Source organism: Pollachius pollachius, assembly GCF_949987615.1.
Source record: "Pollachius pollachius genome assembly, chromosome: 15".
NCBI lineage: Eukaryota > Metazoa > Chordata > Actinopteri > Gadiformes > Gadidae > Pollachius > Pollachius pollachius.
In genome coordinates this window covers 18135417-18153647 of record NC_136948.1, presented here as the reverse complement: position 1 = coordinate 18153647, position 18231 = coordinate 18135417, and the positions used below count along the sequence as shown (strand labels likewise).

General features: G+C 43.8%; 2 protein-coding genes across 5 annotated transcripts in view; one reads left to right on the top strand and one right to left on the bottom strand.

Annotated features, from left to right (window-relative positions):
* Window positions 1-1294: 1294 nt before the first annotated feature.
* Window positions 1295-5913, bottom strand: brms1la (BRMS1 like transcriptional repressor a). The gene is made up of 9 exons (XM_079752585.1): window positions 5792-5913; window positions 4837-5002; window positions 4460-4550; window positions 4156-4283; window positions 3915-3994; window positions 3404-3500; window positions 3104-3193; window positions 2809-2873; window positions 1295-2604 (listed from the first exon to the last, which is right to left on the bottom strand). The coding sequence occupies exons 2-9, from the start codon at window positions 4976-4978 to the stop codon at window positions 2506-2508; spliced, it is 792 nt and encodes a 263-aa protein (XP_079608711.1). The 5' UTR covers window positions 4979-5002; window positions 5792-5913; the 3' UTR covers window positions 1295-2505.
* Window positions 5914-6331: 418 nt separating this feature from the next.
* ralgapa1 (Ral GTPase activating protein catalytic subunit alpha 1) overlaps window positions 6332-18231 on the top strand; it is a 57264-nt gene continuing 45364 nt past the window's right edge. For all 4 annotated transcript variants that reach the window (XM_079752119.1, XM_079752117.1, XM_079752116.1 and 1 more), the window contains exons 1-17: window positions 6332-6726; window positions 9425-9535; window positions 9620-9669; window positions 10019-10076; window positions 10459-10502; window positions 11052-11229; window positions 11809-11915; window positions 12301-12439; window positions 12876-13087; window positions 13876-14241; window positions 14409-14567; window positions 15703-15771; window positions 15918-16066; window positions 16709-16832; window positions 17194-17340; window positions 17514-17604; window positions 17911-18075. In XM_079752119.1, the coding sequence (XP_079608245.1) occupies window positions 6621-6726; window positions 9425-9535; window positions 9620-9669; window positions 10019-10076; window positions 10459-10502; window positions 11052-11229; window positions 11809-11915; window positions 12301-12439; window positions 12876-13087; window positions 13876-14241; window positions 14409-14567; window positions 15703-15771; window positions 15918-16066; window positions 16709-16832; window positions 17194-17340; window positions 17514-17604; window positions 17911-18075 (2275 nt within the window). In that variant the 5' untranslated portion in view covers window positions 6332-6620. The remainder of the gene's footprint in view (window positions 6727-9424; window positions 9536-9619; window positions 9670-10018; window positions 10077-10458; window positions 10503-11051; window positions 11230-11808; window positions 11916-12300; window positions 12440-12875; window positions 13088-13875; window positions 14242-14408; window positions 14568-15702; window positions 15772-15917; window positions 16067-16708; window positions 16833-17193; window positions 17341-17513; window positions 17605-17910; window positions 18076-18231) is intronic.

The window sequence follows — 18231 nt, the reverse complement described above, 5'->3', positions numbered from 1 at the left end:
TCTCTCCCTATTGAAAGCAAAAATCAAATGACTGAATTGAAAACAATTGCTTTGGCTTATTATGAATATTTTTCTATATTTAAAGATCAAATTGAGACATATTCGTAAAGGCACACAAATGGCTTCCATAGCTCAGTACTAAGAGCACTGATCTTGTAAACCTGGGGTCATGAGTTTGATCCTTGATAGGACCTGGTCATACATGGGTTTCTCCTATTGAGAGTAAATTACTAAGAATATGTCTGAAATAATGCATCTAGCTGTGCCGTCGAGGAAAATACAAAGCCATTCCTTATATTTTCCCCCTGACAAAACTGCCTTAATTCAGTTTAGTTTGCTTAGGATTATAGTCATTTGTATGCAAAACATCAAATCACAGGAACTGATGCCAAGCTACAACTCCAGGATGCCCAAACGATACAGCTAACTTGAGGCACTTAATTGAAGAATATTGAAAAAAACAATTCAATTATCGATTTCAAATACTTTGAACGGGCCACAGTAATTCGACATAAAAAAATACATAACCACATATATCTTTATTGTAATAATGATAAGGAAAAAAGGCTAATTACGTATTACTAACACTTTTGGAAAGCTGTCTAAAAATGCCCGACCATGCTGAACCTGTGTGATGAATATTTGTGAGGTTTGGCAGTGTTTGATTTTGACAACATAACGTTTTGTAGGCATACTCCTGCTCGTTTTCTTAAAATGTTAATAATTTAAATAATTTAATTGGACAGGCACTTTAGGCAGTATGGGAAACTAAACTAAGGCATATGAGAGATATAAACAAATGTCAAAATATCAACATAAGATTTTATTAATGAGTTCACTCATGTCAGTATCATTAGATTGCATCTCTATTACCATACTGCAGCTTTATTCAAAAGGTTTCATGAAGAGAACACGAATTGAATCAAATGACCATGGTAGACTTCTAGACTAGAGCAATATGTGCTCTGCATCGCCGCTAGATGGCGTTGATGTTGCAGACGGCTGGTTGTGTTAGTTACGTGCAGCTGTTTTCCGATCATGTGTATACCACGGTAGGCTTATAATATGATGGGTGGCCTGGAAGAATATACTAACAATATGAAATGACCCATTCTCAGTATACGATTCCTTTCTTCAAGGAAGGCTTAACAAATAAAGAAACACTTCACACACGACTACATACATAGACAAATAGAATAAGGTTGTTAAAAGGACAAAGTATTTTAATTTCAAGTTTTTCTTCTAACAGACAAAAAAAGTACCAAAAGAAACAATTATCTTCCACTCAGTACTGTTGGCTAGTGAACAGCAGACATATAGCCTGCCTTGGGTTCCAACAGAAATCTTTAAAAACAAGTCAGCAGCATAGCCGCTTTGTTGTCCTGTTCAGCAGACCTACATCGGAAGTACGCAGCTTTTCCTGAAACCTATTTGTTAGGTAATTGCCCTGCACAGGTTGGTTAACTTCCTCTTCCTTGTTGTCCCTTAGGAAATGTTTCAGGAGAAGGTGAAGTAATCCAGCACATCGTATGCTGGCACATGTGACTAAACAATGCAACAGGACCCCTTCATTGAGTTGAGTGAATGTGTTTTCTGGAAGTAAAATAGAAGTCAACGTCGCCAAGGATTTCAGATAATCGGATCTGCTCTGAAACAAGTAAAACTAGTCTTGCCATTTTTGGCAGCTTCACAGGGGAAGCCATGACAAAATCCAGAAGAAATATATTGGCTTTAACTAGTCAAGTTACATCTCGGAACAGAAAACCTTCTAACTAGAGGCTCAGAATTGTAAGGCAGTATTAACTGTAGTAGTAACTGTATTTCAGGGCAAGGAAATCCTGGCATCTTTCACTTTGGACATATATGAGGACACACATTTTTATTTGTTCAAAGAAGGCAAAGACAACATTCTCCATTTGCTCACCACACAAACAAATGAAACAAATAAAAACGGCATTCCTTAATTGACTTAATCAGTATTCCTGCATTGCTTGGCTCAATACCTATATAAACTCGCCCAGTAAAAGTATAAAAACAAAACCAAAGATAAAAATAAAATAAAACACAATTCTACAAACATAGTTTGGCACTTGTGGTCTTTGATCCAGAGCAGATTGGGTAATTGTCACTTGCCCCACTCATTTGGTTGCATGTGTGTGGATGTCATGCTCCATAGGTCCCATGATTTCTGTATGGTTGCATTAACAGCAGCTTACCAACCCATAGCAGCGTCGGGAAGGCTGTGGCACTTCGTCATGACACTGACCATCGTGGCTCCTTAAGACGTGTGTGTGTGTGTGTGTGTGTGTGTGTGTGTGTGTGTGTGTGTGTGTGTGTGTGTGTGTGTGTGTGTGTGTGTGTGTGTGTGTGTGTGTGTGTGCATACCCGTCTGATATGTGTCATATTTAAGTCCTATGTCTGTGTGCTCTTACATGTTCTGTGCCGGTGTGCAAGAGTGTGTGACGTTGGACGAGGTTGTGTGTGTTTTGTGTGCATGGGAGAGCTTTAACAGTTGAGTATGGGTCTGTTTCTGTCCGTTCTGAAGGGGAACATGGAGCTTTCGGACTCTATCTTCCCCCGGTGAGGCGTCAGTGTGGCAACAGCCTGGAAGGTAGCAAGACAAATGCAATCAAGCACTCACGCACACAGACACCCGACACCCTCATTTTTCTTAAATATCCACAGAATGAGGCAAAAACACATGTTGATACTTCCAAATTGCTGATTTAGGCAAGGCAAGGCAAGGCAACTTTATTTATAAAGCACTTTTTATACACGGGGCAGTCTAACATAAACACACATACAAACCTTTCTGATGGTAGTCCAGTCCTCCAAAATGTCCAGGTCAGGAAGCATGTAGACTATATATGGGCGTGGGCTTTGTTAGGGACAACAACCTATTCATAACTATATATAGTCAAAACAATGGAATGTGTTATACCTGCATATTGGGAGTCCTACCTTGATATTTAACATCAAGTCAACAACAACAATCACACATGGGTAAAATACAGCAGCAGGCTTGTGTGGAAAAGACAGAAAATGTCTATTTTTAGAACACACACACACATAAGCATGGTGTTTCTAAGTATTAGAAGGATATCTGAGACCACAGAAGGCCGTCTTCTCTTCTTGTCGGGGCTTAAAGCATCTCTCCTCTTCCTCCGGCCCGAGATCTCATCACTCCACAGCTCTGGAGAGGACAAAATGAATGCATATATATCTAGTGCTAATAACCAAACATAATCAATTATATTAAATTGCATTTTAATTCATGCTATATGAGGGATTGCTTCTTCTTCGAATTAGTATTTTCCTTGATTTCCCATCAGGGGTTGATTAAGTATGCAATACAGTGTGTGTGTGTGGGTGTGGGTGTGTGTGTGCGTGTGTGTGTGTGTACCTGATGTGATGTCTATGCTGTGTTTGTCCTCCTCGAGCCTCCTGATCTTCTCCTCCAGTTCACTTTGCACCGAGTCAAAGAGCAGCAGCTTCTCACTCTGTTTAAACACACACACACACACACACACACACACACACACACACACACACACACACACACACACACACACACACACAATATGAGATCTGCCAGTTTGATAATGGAGACCACACACTTTAATGAATGATTTTTACGATGAAGATATTGTAAGAACTCTGAAATCATTACATTGTATTAATGTAAAGTGTATGAAAGCTAGGGTAGGCAATTTATTTTAGAAGATTTTTTTTGTCAACAAGAGGATTGCTATAGAAAAATTAAAAGATTGTTATTTTTATTATTATTATCACTCATATTTTTCTTAGTCATGAATATGTACTGGCTGGTGATCCAAGACAGAAGACAATTAAGCAGAGATAAAAGCAATGTTCAAATGTGTGCATGTGTGTTTGTGTGCGTGTGTGTGTCTCACCTCCCAGTGCTGAAACGCTGCTTGGATCTCACACTCGTATTTGTTCTTGACCGATTCCAGGCACAGCTCCCTGTAGACACCTGAAAAAAACGACAGAGAGAGAGAAACAAAGACAGAAAGAGAGGAAGATGGAATGCAATTTGAGCCTATGCTGTGTCAAATGTATTGCCTTGATTGTGTTGCCTTGATTTTCCACGTTGTTTCCGTTTCTCTATGTGTATGTGTGTGTGTGCGTGTTTACCTGCCACTTTGGTGCGGACCTGCATGCTCTGCAGCAGGCCTGCCAGGGGGTCCAGGTAGTCCACTGCCCGGCCAGCCTCCACCTCTGAAAGCTTACAGTTTACCTGGCTCACCCGCTCACGGTACAGCCTACACACATGCACGCACAGGCACAAACACACACATACTCAAGTCATCTGCCTTCCAGGTATAGATGCATTCACTATATACAGTAATATGAAAAATATGATGGGCTGACCGACTTGGGGGTGGTGCGAGGTTGATTCACAGAACTATAACAACAAGTCCAGTGTCTGGGGTCTTACTGGTCTTTGAGGTCTGTGAACTGCTTCTCTAGATTGGACATTTCATCCAGACACTCCATCCTCCTCCTCTCGCAGTCCTCTTCATCCATTTCTGACACAGAAAAACAAACAAGAAATGAACACACCCACAGTGCTGTTTGCATCCTCTCACTATCCAATAATGTAGTTTTTATTGAACAGCATTAGTGGCTTAAGTGATCGCCACTAACATAGATAATAACACAAACAAGTTTAGGCTATATATGTAATAATAAACCCTGATTTCTTTAAGAAGGTGATGCAAGACCACTCGTTTCACGTCGTTCGCTAATATAGCAATCAGAATCAAGTAGTCAACTAAGCCGAGTAATAAAGAGGTAATAATAACCCAGACTCACCGGAACTGTCGCCATCCTCCTCTGACACAGAGGAGGTGTCAGAATCCTCCTCCTCAGAGGTGGAGGCATCTTGCTCGTGGTCCTCAACGTCCATCTCCTCCGCCATGTTCTCCTTCTTGTCTCGGTCCCGGTGCACTGGCATGGTGATGGCGGAATAGACTATGGACTGCAGAAAGGGGGAAGTACCAAGGAGTGTTGTTAACATTAGCGAGACACTTTTTAGACGTACTGCTCTGGTGTTAAATGCGTGAAACATAGGATGGCCTAATTGGGAGAAAAACGTGTTACCCTGCTTGTATTATTGTTACTATATCAGAACAAAATGGAATCAAAACAGATTTCCGGACTCATGGAGGGCACATTAACCAATGTTTTTTTACCAATGCATTGTGTATGTGTTTGTTTGAGAAGACACACAATTTAATCACGTTATACTTAAGCCTTATTACATTTGTTATACATCACTCAGCATCTTTGAAAATTAACCTAGGGTGAATGAGGATAGTTTTTCTTCCTTTGTGATGTTAAAGTTAAAACTGTGATCCCTTATCAAATTAGCGAATTAGCGAATTTGAAATCAGAATAGATAAACCTATTATAATCATGAAGCACAACATGCAATGTTGAATTGAGACGTAGAGGTAACAGAGTAAGCTCAAAGACAACATTAGTATAAATATAATGGGAGCACAAAAAAATCCCATCTCGATTAACGTTATTACAGACAATCTAAAACTCCTTTATGCGTTAAAATTGTTTTTCATGTTTGTATTGTATAAGTTTGGCGATGTATTGCAATATAACATGTTTTACATATTTCTGTCATGTTTTTATAGTTGCATACACAAAACAGATAACGAAATATATAAATAAACAAGACAATACGATCAATCATTATACTCTGAAGATAAATAACCGATTCAAGTGATTGCTTGGAAGGCGTCTTGCGACTTACATGTTGCGTTGAGCGATCGTTGAAGTTTAGGGAAGCATAAACAATATTCCTTTGAATTAGATTGAAAAAATAGGTTTCAAAACCACTCGTGTAGCCAGCTGTGCTAAAAGGCTAAAAACAAATCTCCACAGCGCTTGAATATGTTAATGGTAGTTGTAGTTTTTTGAGCGGCGAGTCTAGACGTTATGAATGGGTTCTAACACAAAATAAACTACTCTACCCAGACACCCACAATACCGCTAGAACTGGAGCAGAAAACCGAGCGATCGATCAAAATGCATGAAGCCCTTTTAAGATGAAAATGCTATTTTAAACCTCTATGTTGTATGACGACTTTGGACTATGCTTAATACGCTTCAGTCCACACAAATCATAAAAGTGTGCGTTATTTTTATTATTATTATTTATTATTATTAAGTGACGTTTGTTTTTTCTGTCATCCATTGATTTGTTTTCTCTCCTCCGCCATGATGTTCCATGGAATGGGCTGGACAGCTAACTAGCTCCTTTAGCCTGCTGGGTGGTTGTGTTTGGGAAGGGAGGTGGTGCAATGGGGAGATGCTTTGCGCCGCTAAGCTTTACATAGCATTTGCCTCCGACAGAATGCACCTTCACCAACGAGCTGTATCCACTGGTGAACCGCTCGTTGTCCTCGAGGGGTGCTGATTGACAGCACAACGATATTTAAACGGTGGCCGAAGGACAGTGCTTCGTAACAATTTAAAGATTAACGCTCGCTGAAGTAAGCTGCCAGGCTAGTTCGGAGCTAGCCCCTCCTTGCTCTCTCTCTGTACAGTACCATCAGATTCCTCAGTCTCCGGCTGTAGGAATGTTCTCTAAAAAGCCTCATGGAGACGTCAAGAAATCAACACAGAAAGTGTTGGACCCTAAAAAGGATGTACTGACGAGACTCAAACATCTGAGGATAGTCATAGGTAAGTTTGAGTTATGGCTTACTGGGTTGCGGGTAGAATGTTTGTTATTATGAGTATAGTCATCTATAACGTTGGGGCCAAGAGGTGTGACAAGCTGTGGCGATGCAGCCCTGATTTGCCTTGAGGCCTGTGTGTTTGTGAAGCGTTTTACAATGAATGTTGTATTTCTGGCTAACGTCAGGTCTACCAGCGCTTATTACAAGGTCTATGTGAACTGTCAAGCCATATGCATGTATTATCTAACCTTTATACATCTTTCTGACATACACACACACACACACACACACACACACACACACACACACACACACACAATGACCAGAAAGGGAAACGGCTACTGTTTCCTGTGTTGTACAGTAGCAACATTTGGGAGAGTGAGAGATAGACTACAGACAGGAGAGGGTGTGTCTCGGCTGTGTTTTCCATAGGGAATGTCAAGCCTTGATGATAATCACGGTTCCCTACTCGGCTCGCTTAAAGTCATATAGTGATTTTTCTTTTTTTTTTACTTGTCGGACTATAGTGAAAACGGCATATGTACCTTTTAATAGTTATAGCCGTTTCCATGAATGTAGAGTAGGCCTACATTATTCTTGATGACGATAGTAGGTAGTTGTTATGGCCTGACTTCAATTGCTTTGCATTTCTAGAACACTTCTAACTTTTGTGAGACATTAGTGAATCTCCAAATGACCCATGACATCAACAAGTAATGACATAGTGAGTTTTGTGTAATCTATTTGTCTATCTGTGCGTCTGTTGGCTAAAGGTCTAGCTCTTGCTATTTTGCTATATGCATAATTTACCAAGATGTGTGATGTCTCTCAGATGCAATGCATCTGTGTTGCAGACCTTTTCCTGGTTATGTTTTTCCATCTCCATTAGTAGAAGGACAACTACTATATACACATGTAATGGGAAGGGTAACGTGTTTGTGTGTCTCATTTATGGGAACAGGTTAATGACTCAACTGTAGCTCAAGCTACTTTTCTCTTGTAGTCTCTCCATACATTTTCTTTTATCAGTCAATTACTATAATCATAAAATAATTGCAGTGTACAGTAGGTTAATGCTCTTTTTATTCACAGTAACAATCGCTTATGTGTGGCACATGTCTCCAGTGATTAGGCTATGGAAGTGAAGTGGCCACATCTACATGCTTATGCAGTACTCTGTGTATGTATATATAAACTCATTAAAAATGACATTCCTCTGAATGCAGTGGTGACACCGCCCAATGTAGAATCTTCCTAAAACGTTTTTAGGAGTCTGAAAGATGATCCACATGCCCTCAGATAGCAAGATGGCTATACCGCTTCGACTATACAAGGGGTGCTACTATGGAACAGAACACAGGCGACTTCTGTGTGAGTGTGTATACTTGTGTTCATCTGCAAGTCAGTGTACGACTGGGTGCATGCATGTCTGGCAAAGTTCAGCCTTCAGTTTTCATATAAACAAACCCAGATATATACGCTTTCAACTGGAACATTTCTCTGGGTGTCTGTGTGTATAAACTTCCCCCTGTAACTGTGTTTGTACGTGCATTTGCATGCCCAAAGTATTGCAATGTTGCTTTGTGTGTGCATAAATACTTTGGTGCACTCTTAGTGTAGTTCAACTGGCCTCCCTTCAGTGTTGATAATAGTCGTCAGTCACAGTGTTCAATGGCTCCTTCCTGAATAATTATTCCTAGAATGCCACGTGCCTCATTGTCAACACCAGCGTTACAACTTTAGACAGATCTGCTCTAGGTGTATTCCATAGGGGAAGGCATGAAGGGAGAGTTCAGGAATCGAGCCAAATCTCTATGGATAGACCTCCGAGGAATGCACTCCCTCCCCCCTAGTCGAAAACCTGCTTATCTAGGGAAAAAGAGTTTGAACAGTCTGTCCACTAGCAATAAGACATAAGGTTGAGGTTGTCCATTATGTTGATAAGTCGACTTAATGAATGTGTCTCTGGAAGGAGTCTTGTCTAACGCCTATCTCATGTGTGCATTGTCCATAATCAATAGTGAAAGTTAAAGGATAACGTTGGGATTTTTTCCCACAATATTGGGAAAAAAATGATGTAGCCATATGTTTCGGCCCGAAGTGATTAAAACAACCTATTTTAACATTGGTCCAGTGTTGACTTTGAACGCTTCAGCCTTTAGCTGCAAAACGGGCTGCAATGTTCTCCCGAGGGGCAATAGTGCAGAGTTTATGTACGTCCTCTGAAATTTGTGCTTATTTTTGCAACCGACAAGCTCAGATTGTTTTTTTTAGTGTCTGACAGTATTATGTAAAGGATCCCTACAGAGAAATAAAACATTCTTACAAAGAAGTCTTGCTCAAAAAGTTAGTGACAAAAAAGTTTTTCTCTAGGGATCCTCTCCTTAATGTTGGTAGACACTAACAATAACAATCTGAGCCTGTCAGTGTCAAAAAACAAGGATTTTAAGAGGACGGGATGTCAACTCTATTCAACACTTATCCTCCATTTCTGTCTCTCTCTCTCCCCTATCGGTCTCTCGCCCTTCCTGCCTCTGTTCTCATGAAGTGTTACAAAAAACTTTGCCAAAGCTGTCATATTATGTGAATGCAGTGAATGTGCTTCTTTGTGGGACGGTGGGATCCATGCTGTAGATTGGCCAAAGGCTATTATTCAGCATGCAACTGTGAAGCTTTACTCTTATTTTATGTCTCACCTTTAGAGAACGCAGAGTCGTCGGAGCTGAAGCAGTTCTTTGATCAGAACTACTCACACATCTACTATGTCTTCTTTGAGAACTTTGTCACCATCGAGGTCGGCCTCAGACAAAAAGGTAGGATCTCGTTTGCCTTCAGCTAAGAACGGAAACCACAGCGCACGCTCCAGATATAAATAAAGATGTTTCCTTTTGTTTCAGGGCACAAGTCTCAGAGGGAGGAGCTGGATTCCATCCTCTTCATCTTTGAGGTAAATAAGGAAATAAAGAGAAAAATATGTGCCAAAAAGCAATAAGGGAACCTATTGATTGAGGATTTCTCTTTTAAGGTGATTTAACCAGATGTGCCTCATAAAGATAAGAGTATATATTTTTCAAGAGCAACCTGTCCTGATAAGCAGAATGTTGAGAATGGAAGCAATGGCAATGATATAGCTTGAGTCTGCAGGTTGAATCTGTTGCAAATCCTGCTCATTGGTTCTGATGGCTATCTCTTCAGACTTCAGCTGATAGACCAATCATTTCACAGTAGTTTTATAAAAAAAAAAAAAAATCCATACTACATTTTTAGGTTTTAATGTAATTATTTTTCGTCCTTAGAAAATCCTCCAGCTCCTACCAGAGAGAATTCAGAGCAGATGGCAGTTCCACAGCATCGGTAACACACACACGCATGCACGTGCACACACACACACACACACACACACACACACACACACACACACACACACACACACACACACACACCCCAAATATCTCTCGAGGACACGTGAACTAGTCAATCTCCGTCTCACATCTGGTTGTGGCGGACCAGGCACTTTAATCACAGTGCATGGATCAGGTTTGGGTGGTTTCCTAGGTACACAGCACAAGGTGCACAGCTTGCATAAAAGCCCAAGATAAAAAACTAACATACAGCATACAGGTGTAACCCCCAGGTCTACTGTACTCTTTTACATTGTTGTTGTTGTTGAAGTACACACGCACACTTGCACTCACAACCACAAGGCCAGAATAACATGGCTTCTGTTCTCCTTCAGGGCTCATCCTCAAGAAGCTGCTGCACACAGGAAACTCCCTCAAGGTAAAGATACGATGGGCCATCACTCTCCAGTAGGGATGTTATAGTGCCCAAATATCACGCTTCGTAACGTATCTCGGTTTTGAACTTACGGTTTGGTAAATTTTCGGTACCGTTAGTGAAAACCTTAACGTATATCGGAACATTTCTCATCGTTTATAACGATCGTTTGTCCACACCAACAGGTTGTAATTCTTTTTATGAATGAATTATTAATGAATTTATGTACTGAAATAAAACGTATAGACAAAAACAATACTGGTGCAAATGACTAAAGGACGGGCTGCAGGACGGGTTGAGCGCTTAGTGTGCTCGGTCTGTTACAAACTAGTGCACCGTTACACCCCTACTCTCCATAGTCTGTCTCCTCTTCTGTCCCACCACTCTCTCCCCTATCTGCTCAGCTGATAGGGGACTCTCCCCCTCTCCCCTTCTTCCTCCTTCTTCACTCGTAATCCGGTTGTCTCCGTGCGTAGCCCGCTGCTATTGATAGAGCCCTTGCTTGGGTATGCGGCCGCTCTGAAAGCCTGTGTCTCGCCGTCTCCCGGGCAGATCCGTCGCGAGGGCGTGCGCCTGTTCCTGCTGTGGATGCAGGCGCTGCAGAGCCACGCCGAGCGGGAGCAGCTCTGCATGTTCGCCTGCCTGATCCCGGGGTTCCCCGCGCCGCTGTGCCACGGCACGCCCCGCACTCTGGACACCCTGATCAACCCGCCGCTCAGCCTCACGGAGAGTTAGTGACGCACGCACGCACACACAAACACACACACGCAAAAGCACACCAAAACACGCACAAGCGCACACACACACTCACACTCACACTCTCTCACACACACACACACACATACCAAAAAACCGACACAGGTTCCAAGATGAAGCACAGCCAATGGCGGACAGGTTTGAATATTTAGCAATTTCAGGTAAAAATTTTGCTTGGCCGATTCTTTGACCTCGGGCAAGTATAAAGACACAACTCTCAAAAGTGAATTTTGGACCCGGAACAAACTCACATCTGAGCTGGAACACTGCATTTATTTATTTTATTTTTAAACGTTCCCTTGATGTTTCTGTGGTTTTGAATATATGTGAGCAGGGGACTGTTTGTTTGTAGTGGTGGAAATGGTAATAAGATCTGGCCGGGATGAAAAAAGTATTTCCATGATGTATAGGAAAATATGAATTGGAAATGAATGTCATGACACAGTTTTATGTTGTATAATCATGAACTAAGGACTACTTTCAACATCACACCTAGTATAAAATAGACTGATGTGATGTATTAAATGCACAATTTATTTCCTATCCTCCACAGCTCAGGTGACTCCAGAGGAGATCACCCCATTGGTCCCTCCTCAGTCAGGTGACAAGAACCAGGAAGACCTCACTGCCTATTTCCTGGAAGCATTGCTCAAATACATGGTAAACCAGGTATTACCAGTATCCCTTACTAACACTACTTACACATGCAAGATAATGACTGTCCAATCCTTCACTAATACTACTACATTTTTGAATGATATACTCTTTTATTAGTAAATATATGCTAAATCATGAGTACTTTTACACTACTATTAGTGCTATCCCTACTCGCTGGTTTTTCTGCCTGTTTCTCCCTTTGCCTCCCTCTCTTTCTCACAGTCTCACACACGCCCCTCTCCTATTAGTCATTCTTCCCAAAACAAAGGCCCTCTTCTCCGCCCGTCACCATACTGCACTAAAGAAATCCTGTTTTTATAACACAAGCGTCTCTCTGTGTATGTCTCTACTTATGTTGGTGTGTGTTTGTGCACGTGTGTCCACCAAGGCCAAGTCTCTGGAATGGCGCTGCAAAGAGAACCACGAGCGTGGCTTCAACTTCCTCTTTGACCACTTCAGGAAGTTCTACCTGCCCCACATCTTTCCCAACTTCTCCATGGAAACCAGCCTCTACCAACCCATATTGGGTTAGTGTGGCTCGCATTATAGCAATGGCTAAATGTCAACGATCGGCTGGAAGAAACACAAATGTCAATTTTATGAGGGATGACAGAGGATACACATATGGTGTACTGGTATTTGTTTTGCAGCCCAGTATTCGCATTACCCTTGCTACAACCTTTAACTGAGTAACTAGTAAATGGTCCACTTTCCTCTGGCTATAACCTCCTCTGGCACCCTTGCAGTTTAATTATGCATGTTATGCATATTACATTGCAACTGCTGCACAAAACATATTTACATGAATATATTACCTTTTCACCTTTTTGTTCAAAGTATATATATATGTGTATTTTCTCATCCTGATCGAAAGCCGGCCCCTGCACTAAGAAGCATTCCTTGCAGAGTTGTACTCTCGGCAAACAACATGTCTGATTGTATTCCTGTGGTGTGACGCTGTAGACGTGCCCCCCATGCGGCCCAAGCCCTACTACAGCATGGTGCGCAGGGAGCCCGATACCGGCAGCGAGCCCCTCTACTGCACCAAGGAGAGCTTCCTGCAGGCGCGGGTCATTTTCATCCGCTGGCTGGTCTCCTTCTGGCTGGAGCCGCGCAACAACGCCCAGACCGTCATCCCCGGCACCGAGGGCGAGATCATCCCCAAGAACATCCAGGTTAGACTTGATGTGTGTGTGGTGAACATCACCCAGGTAGGGGCTACCTTAACTGCTAGTGGATGAGATACACCCCCCCCCACACACACACACACACACTCACGTGGGGGATTCCACGTTTTGCAGGGAAACCGGGTTGTGAACACCTGTGAGGGATAAGCATATCTGATCCTGTTGAAACTACGGTATCCTGTCTGTCTCCTTCCACTCTGTGTGGTATCCATGTATCCTGTCTATGTGTCCTTCCACGCTGTGTGGTATCCTGGAATCCTGTCTGTCTCCTTCCACTCTGTGTGGTATCCATGTATCCTGTCTGTCTCCTTCCACTCTGTGTGGTATCCATGTATCCTGTCTGTCTCCTTCCACGCTGTGTGGTATCCATGTATCCTGTCTGTCTCCTTCCACGCTGTGTGGTATCCATGTATCCTGTCTGTCTCCTTCCACTCTGTGTGGTATCCATGTATCCTGTCTGACTCCTTCCACTCTGTGTGGTATCCATGTATCCTGTCTGTCTCCTTCCACTCTGTGTGGTATCCTGGTATCCTGTCTGTCTCCTTCCACTCTGTGTGGCATCCATGTATCCTGTCTGTCTCCTTCCACTCTGTGTGGTATCCATGTATCCTGTCTGTCTCCTTCCACTCTGTGTGGTATCCATGTATCCTGTCTGTCTCCTTCCACTCTGTGTGGCATCCATGTATCCTGTCTGTCTCCTTCCACTCTGTGACTCCCTGTCCCCGCGGCCCGCCCCTCCTTGTTGACCCTCTGGTCGTTCTGCTCTGCCCGTCCAGAGAGCGGCCGCGGGCCTCGCCGCTCGCGCCGCCGGCCTCTCGGACGATGGCCTGGGCGGGCTGCGGTCCGACAACCACCTCGACGGCACCGGCTCCGCGGGCCCCGGCGGATTGGGAGGGGGAGGCGGCATCGGCGGCGCGCTGGGCGGCAATTGCGGCGGGCTGGGTGGCGGCGGGCTCTCCGGGGGCTTCGGGCGGGAGGGCGAGCAGAGCCACTCCAACACGTCCACACTGACGGAGCGCGAGCCCAGCTCGTCCTCGCTGTGCTCCATGGACGAGGAGCAGCTGACGGACATGGAGGTGGTGCGCCGAGTGCTTACCAGCACCAGGACCAACGTCAACTTCGTCACCGAGATCTTCAGACAGGTCCGGCGCTGAGGCCGCTCTCTGTTTTTATAGGGTGGTTAATGTATCTATTTCACTGCAGAGGAAGTTTCATAATGGTGAAACAATCTGTTTTGTTTGATGACTGATGACTTTAACTATTTTTTCTTCGTTTTGTCTTACGCGCTTGTGCGTTGTGCGCGTGACAGGCCTTTCTCCTGCCCATGTGCGAGGCGGCCGCCATGCGTAAGGTGGTGCGCGTGTACCAGGAGTGGATCGCCATGGAGGACAAGCCGGTGTTCATGAAGGAGCCGGACCACGGCCCCTACCCCGCCACCAACAGCCTGGACCGGGAGCACGACGATCAGGTGAGGACCACACCTCCACCAACCGCACACGTCGGCCAAAAAAAAAGCCTTCATCTATTCGTCACGGTTTCTACAGAAGCGTGTAGTTATTGTTGTTATTACGACATGAAACGTTTTAAGTTCTAACCATATAAGTCATCAAGTTCTAATGTGGTCAATTGTTCTAACGTGTTCTAACGTCTAACGTGTGGTCATATTGTTCTAACGTGATAAGATGTAGGGCATTATAACCTGAAAATATCTTGTTATAACATTAAACCTTTCACATTATGACGTGATACTGAACTGTAGTGGCAGTAATGCGCTTCTGTATGTTAAAATGGAAACAACAAAATCTCCTCATTCAGCTAAGCGCTGGGGCACTATGGATTTCTACTTTCCGCAGGGAAAATGGAATGCATCACTGTGGCGGTTTATTATATACTACCATATCGCCGACTAAGCAATAAAGACCTTTCCTTGTGTAATCCGTCAAACAAATGACATGCAGCCACTCTGTCTGGGGCATAATAACCTCTAAACGTGGTAGCCTTAATAGGCTACATCGTGTGACTTATCGTTGTGATGGTAACTGATATACGACTTGATGTACTGTGTGCATAGATACATCTTCGAAATGCAAGATGCAGTGTAGAGATTAAACTTGTCTGTCAGTTAAATGCCTAAATAAGGAAAGTGTTCCAACTGCTGGGTGTTTAGTCTCCTTCTAAGATGTGATCTTAGATCTGACAGATTTCGACCCGTGACTGATTTTCTTTTTCGGCCGTCAACTGCATGGGCATTACCACACAAGAGAAGTGTGTTCCGCTATAAGCACTGGAGTCATTCAAATGTAACTCCCAACAGTTCACTTTATGAATGTCTTCTTTTGTCTGTGTACTGTGTGTGTATAAATTAAATTAAAACGGTAAATAATTCATAATATTCAGACACAAATATGGACTGTCCCTTCCGCGTGAAGCTGAATTGACGAGCATCTACATTTTTGCTCTTGATCATAGTCAAACAGACAGTCCATAATGATTGGTGTAACTTTCACCTGCAAAAAATATGATTGTAATTCGATTTATTTTTCTAAATCAAATGAACCTGTTTCTCACACTGTTTTATTTTATTTTTTTCTTCTCTACTTCAGTGTAACAAACTAATTGACAATGAGATGCTCGAGTACAGTATCCATGCTGGGGTCCAAACCACACTTCAGGTAACACACACACACACACACACACACACACACACACACACTTAACCGTTACTCACCTGGACCGTTACACACACAAGCACCATTAGACCTCAACCTTTGACAATGTGAAGACTTGAACACATTCCCCCCCCCCCCCCCCCCCCCAGGTGTTCATCACCCACTCCGCCAACGTGTTCCTGCTGGAGCCGGCCAACGACCTCAAGACCCTGCTGGAGGAGCAGGTGGACATGTGCAAGCGTGTGCTCAACATCTACCGCAGCCTCGTCATGCACCAGAGCATGGACCAGAAGACCTGGTACGTGCACCGCTACAGGGCCGGGTTCAGCAGCGTTGTACCCCGCTGAAGCACTTGGGTGCTTCTTGAAGGGCAACTGCTTGTGATGGGGCTAGTGGGTATCAACGTTGTTTCACTTTGAAGTTATTCCTACAAACCATCATTTTCGTGCTTTTTGAACGCAGTTTCAATTCCCAGTGTGCCATGAGTGTATACGATTATTTACGAAGTTAAAGCCCATCTTGTAATTTACAAACCATTGATTTGTACCTTGTCATGTTTGAGAGAGAGCGCGAGAAAGATTCAAAAGGATATATATCTTAGGGTATTCTCGCTGCAGGCGTCATTGAACACTGATACACTGTGTTTTATATTTGTGCTCCATTTTGTTATGTGTTGATTACCTAAGGCAAAGTACTAACTAGACCTCACGCCAGTGGCACAGCAAACAGAAAGCTTGCTTACATTATATATTGTATGGAGGCACCACATGGGACCCATGGGTTTTTAAATAGCCAAACTCGCACGTTACAGGCTGTTAGAATGGAATACAGCTTCTGTTTAAGCTCCGACACAAACCAAAGTGTGTGTGTGTGTGTGTGTGTGTGTGTGTGTGTGTGTGTGTGTGTGTGTGTGTGTGTGTGTGTGTGTGTGTGTGTGCAGGGAGCAGATCTTGCTGGTGCTGCTCAGGGTGACTGAGTCGGTGATGAAGAGGCCTCCCTCCATCATGCCTCAGGGGAAGAAGAGCAACACGCTGTCGGGACGGCTTGCTGCAGCCTTGTTTCAGGTACGCCCCCACTGGTTAGAACCAGTTATAGAGGAGGCCAAACCACAACACCTCTTCTATGTTTGCTTGCATTTGAGGACCCGCAATGTATTGAGGCTGATCCAAATGACATGTTTTCAACATCCGCGTCACTCACTTAGGAACATTTCCCAAATAAGGTATGTGTTGATAGGATACCTGTGGTGTGATGCCATGATGCCACAATGCTCTCTCCCTCTTCATACTAGTCATCATTAAAGTTCATATGAATGTGTGGATTTATAATTTTACGAACACTATATTCTCTCCGAGTATTGTATTCATATTATCATCCTAGTCATCCTAAAGGTCATATGGATGTGTACATGTGTCCCTCCATCAGACCCTGATCGTGGCCTGGATCAAGGGGAACCTCAACGTCTTCATCAGCCGTGACCTTTGGGACGACCTGCTCTCCGTGCTCTCCTCCCTCACCTGCTGGGAGGAGCTGGTCACCGAGTGGTCCCTCACCATGGAAACCCTCACCAAGGTAACGGCACCGGCCACTCCCGTGTTATGACTTATGCAAACCTTTTGGCCGAGATGGTCTGTCTCTGTTGATCTAAAACTGCTGTAGTTCGATTATTTTGTAATTGTATTGTAAACAGCTAGAGGCACGACCTATAGTCTTAAAGTGTGTGTGTGTGTGTGTGTGTGTCCTAGGTGCTGGCCAGGAACCTGTACACGGTGGACCTGAATGAGCTTCCTCTGGACAAACTAAGTGAACAGAAGCAGAAGAAGCACAAAGGAAAAGGTCTTTTCCGAGCGGGCCCCCCTTACCCATTAACCCTTTAACAAGAACAACTAATGACCTGACCATTCAAAATACAAAATAAAAGCCCCCAAAAAATTGCAGAAAAATATAAACCAGAATCTGCTTCAAAAACACAGACCAAATACAACCTCAACGTCCAACACACACAGAAAAGCTAAAGGAACCGAATTGCCATTCATGAACATAAGAATATGTTATTACTAATTCAGATGGTAAATCAAATGCCACTCTCCCTAACACACTGACCTCATAACCCGGTCTGGTGCCTCTCTCTCTCTGCCCCAGGCATGGGTCTGGAGGGCCAGCGGCAGTGCGTGGACCGCTCCTTCTCCAAAGGCTGGAGCCGCGACCAGCCGGGCCAGGCGGCCGCCATGAGGCAGCGCAGCGCCACCACCGCCGGCTCCCCCGGCCTGGAGAAGGCCAGGAACATCGTCCGCCAGAAGACCGTCGGTACGTTGCTGTGTGTGTGTGGGTGACGTTGTGGGTGGGGTTGTGGGTGTGTGTGATCTCAGTTTCACAGATGAAGGGAGTTTGTGTGTGTGTGTGCTTGTGGCTGTAACTGTCTCCGTTATCACTACGCTTGAAGGAAGTGTTTTAGTTTTATTA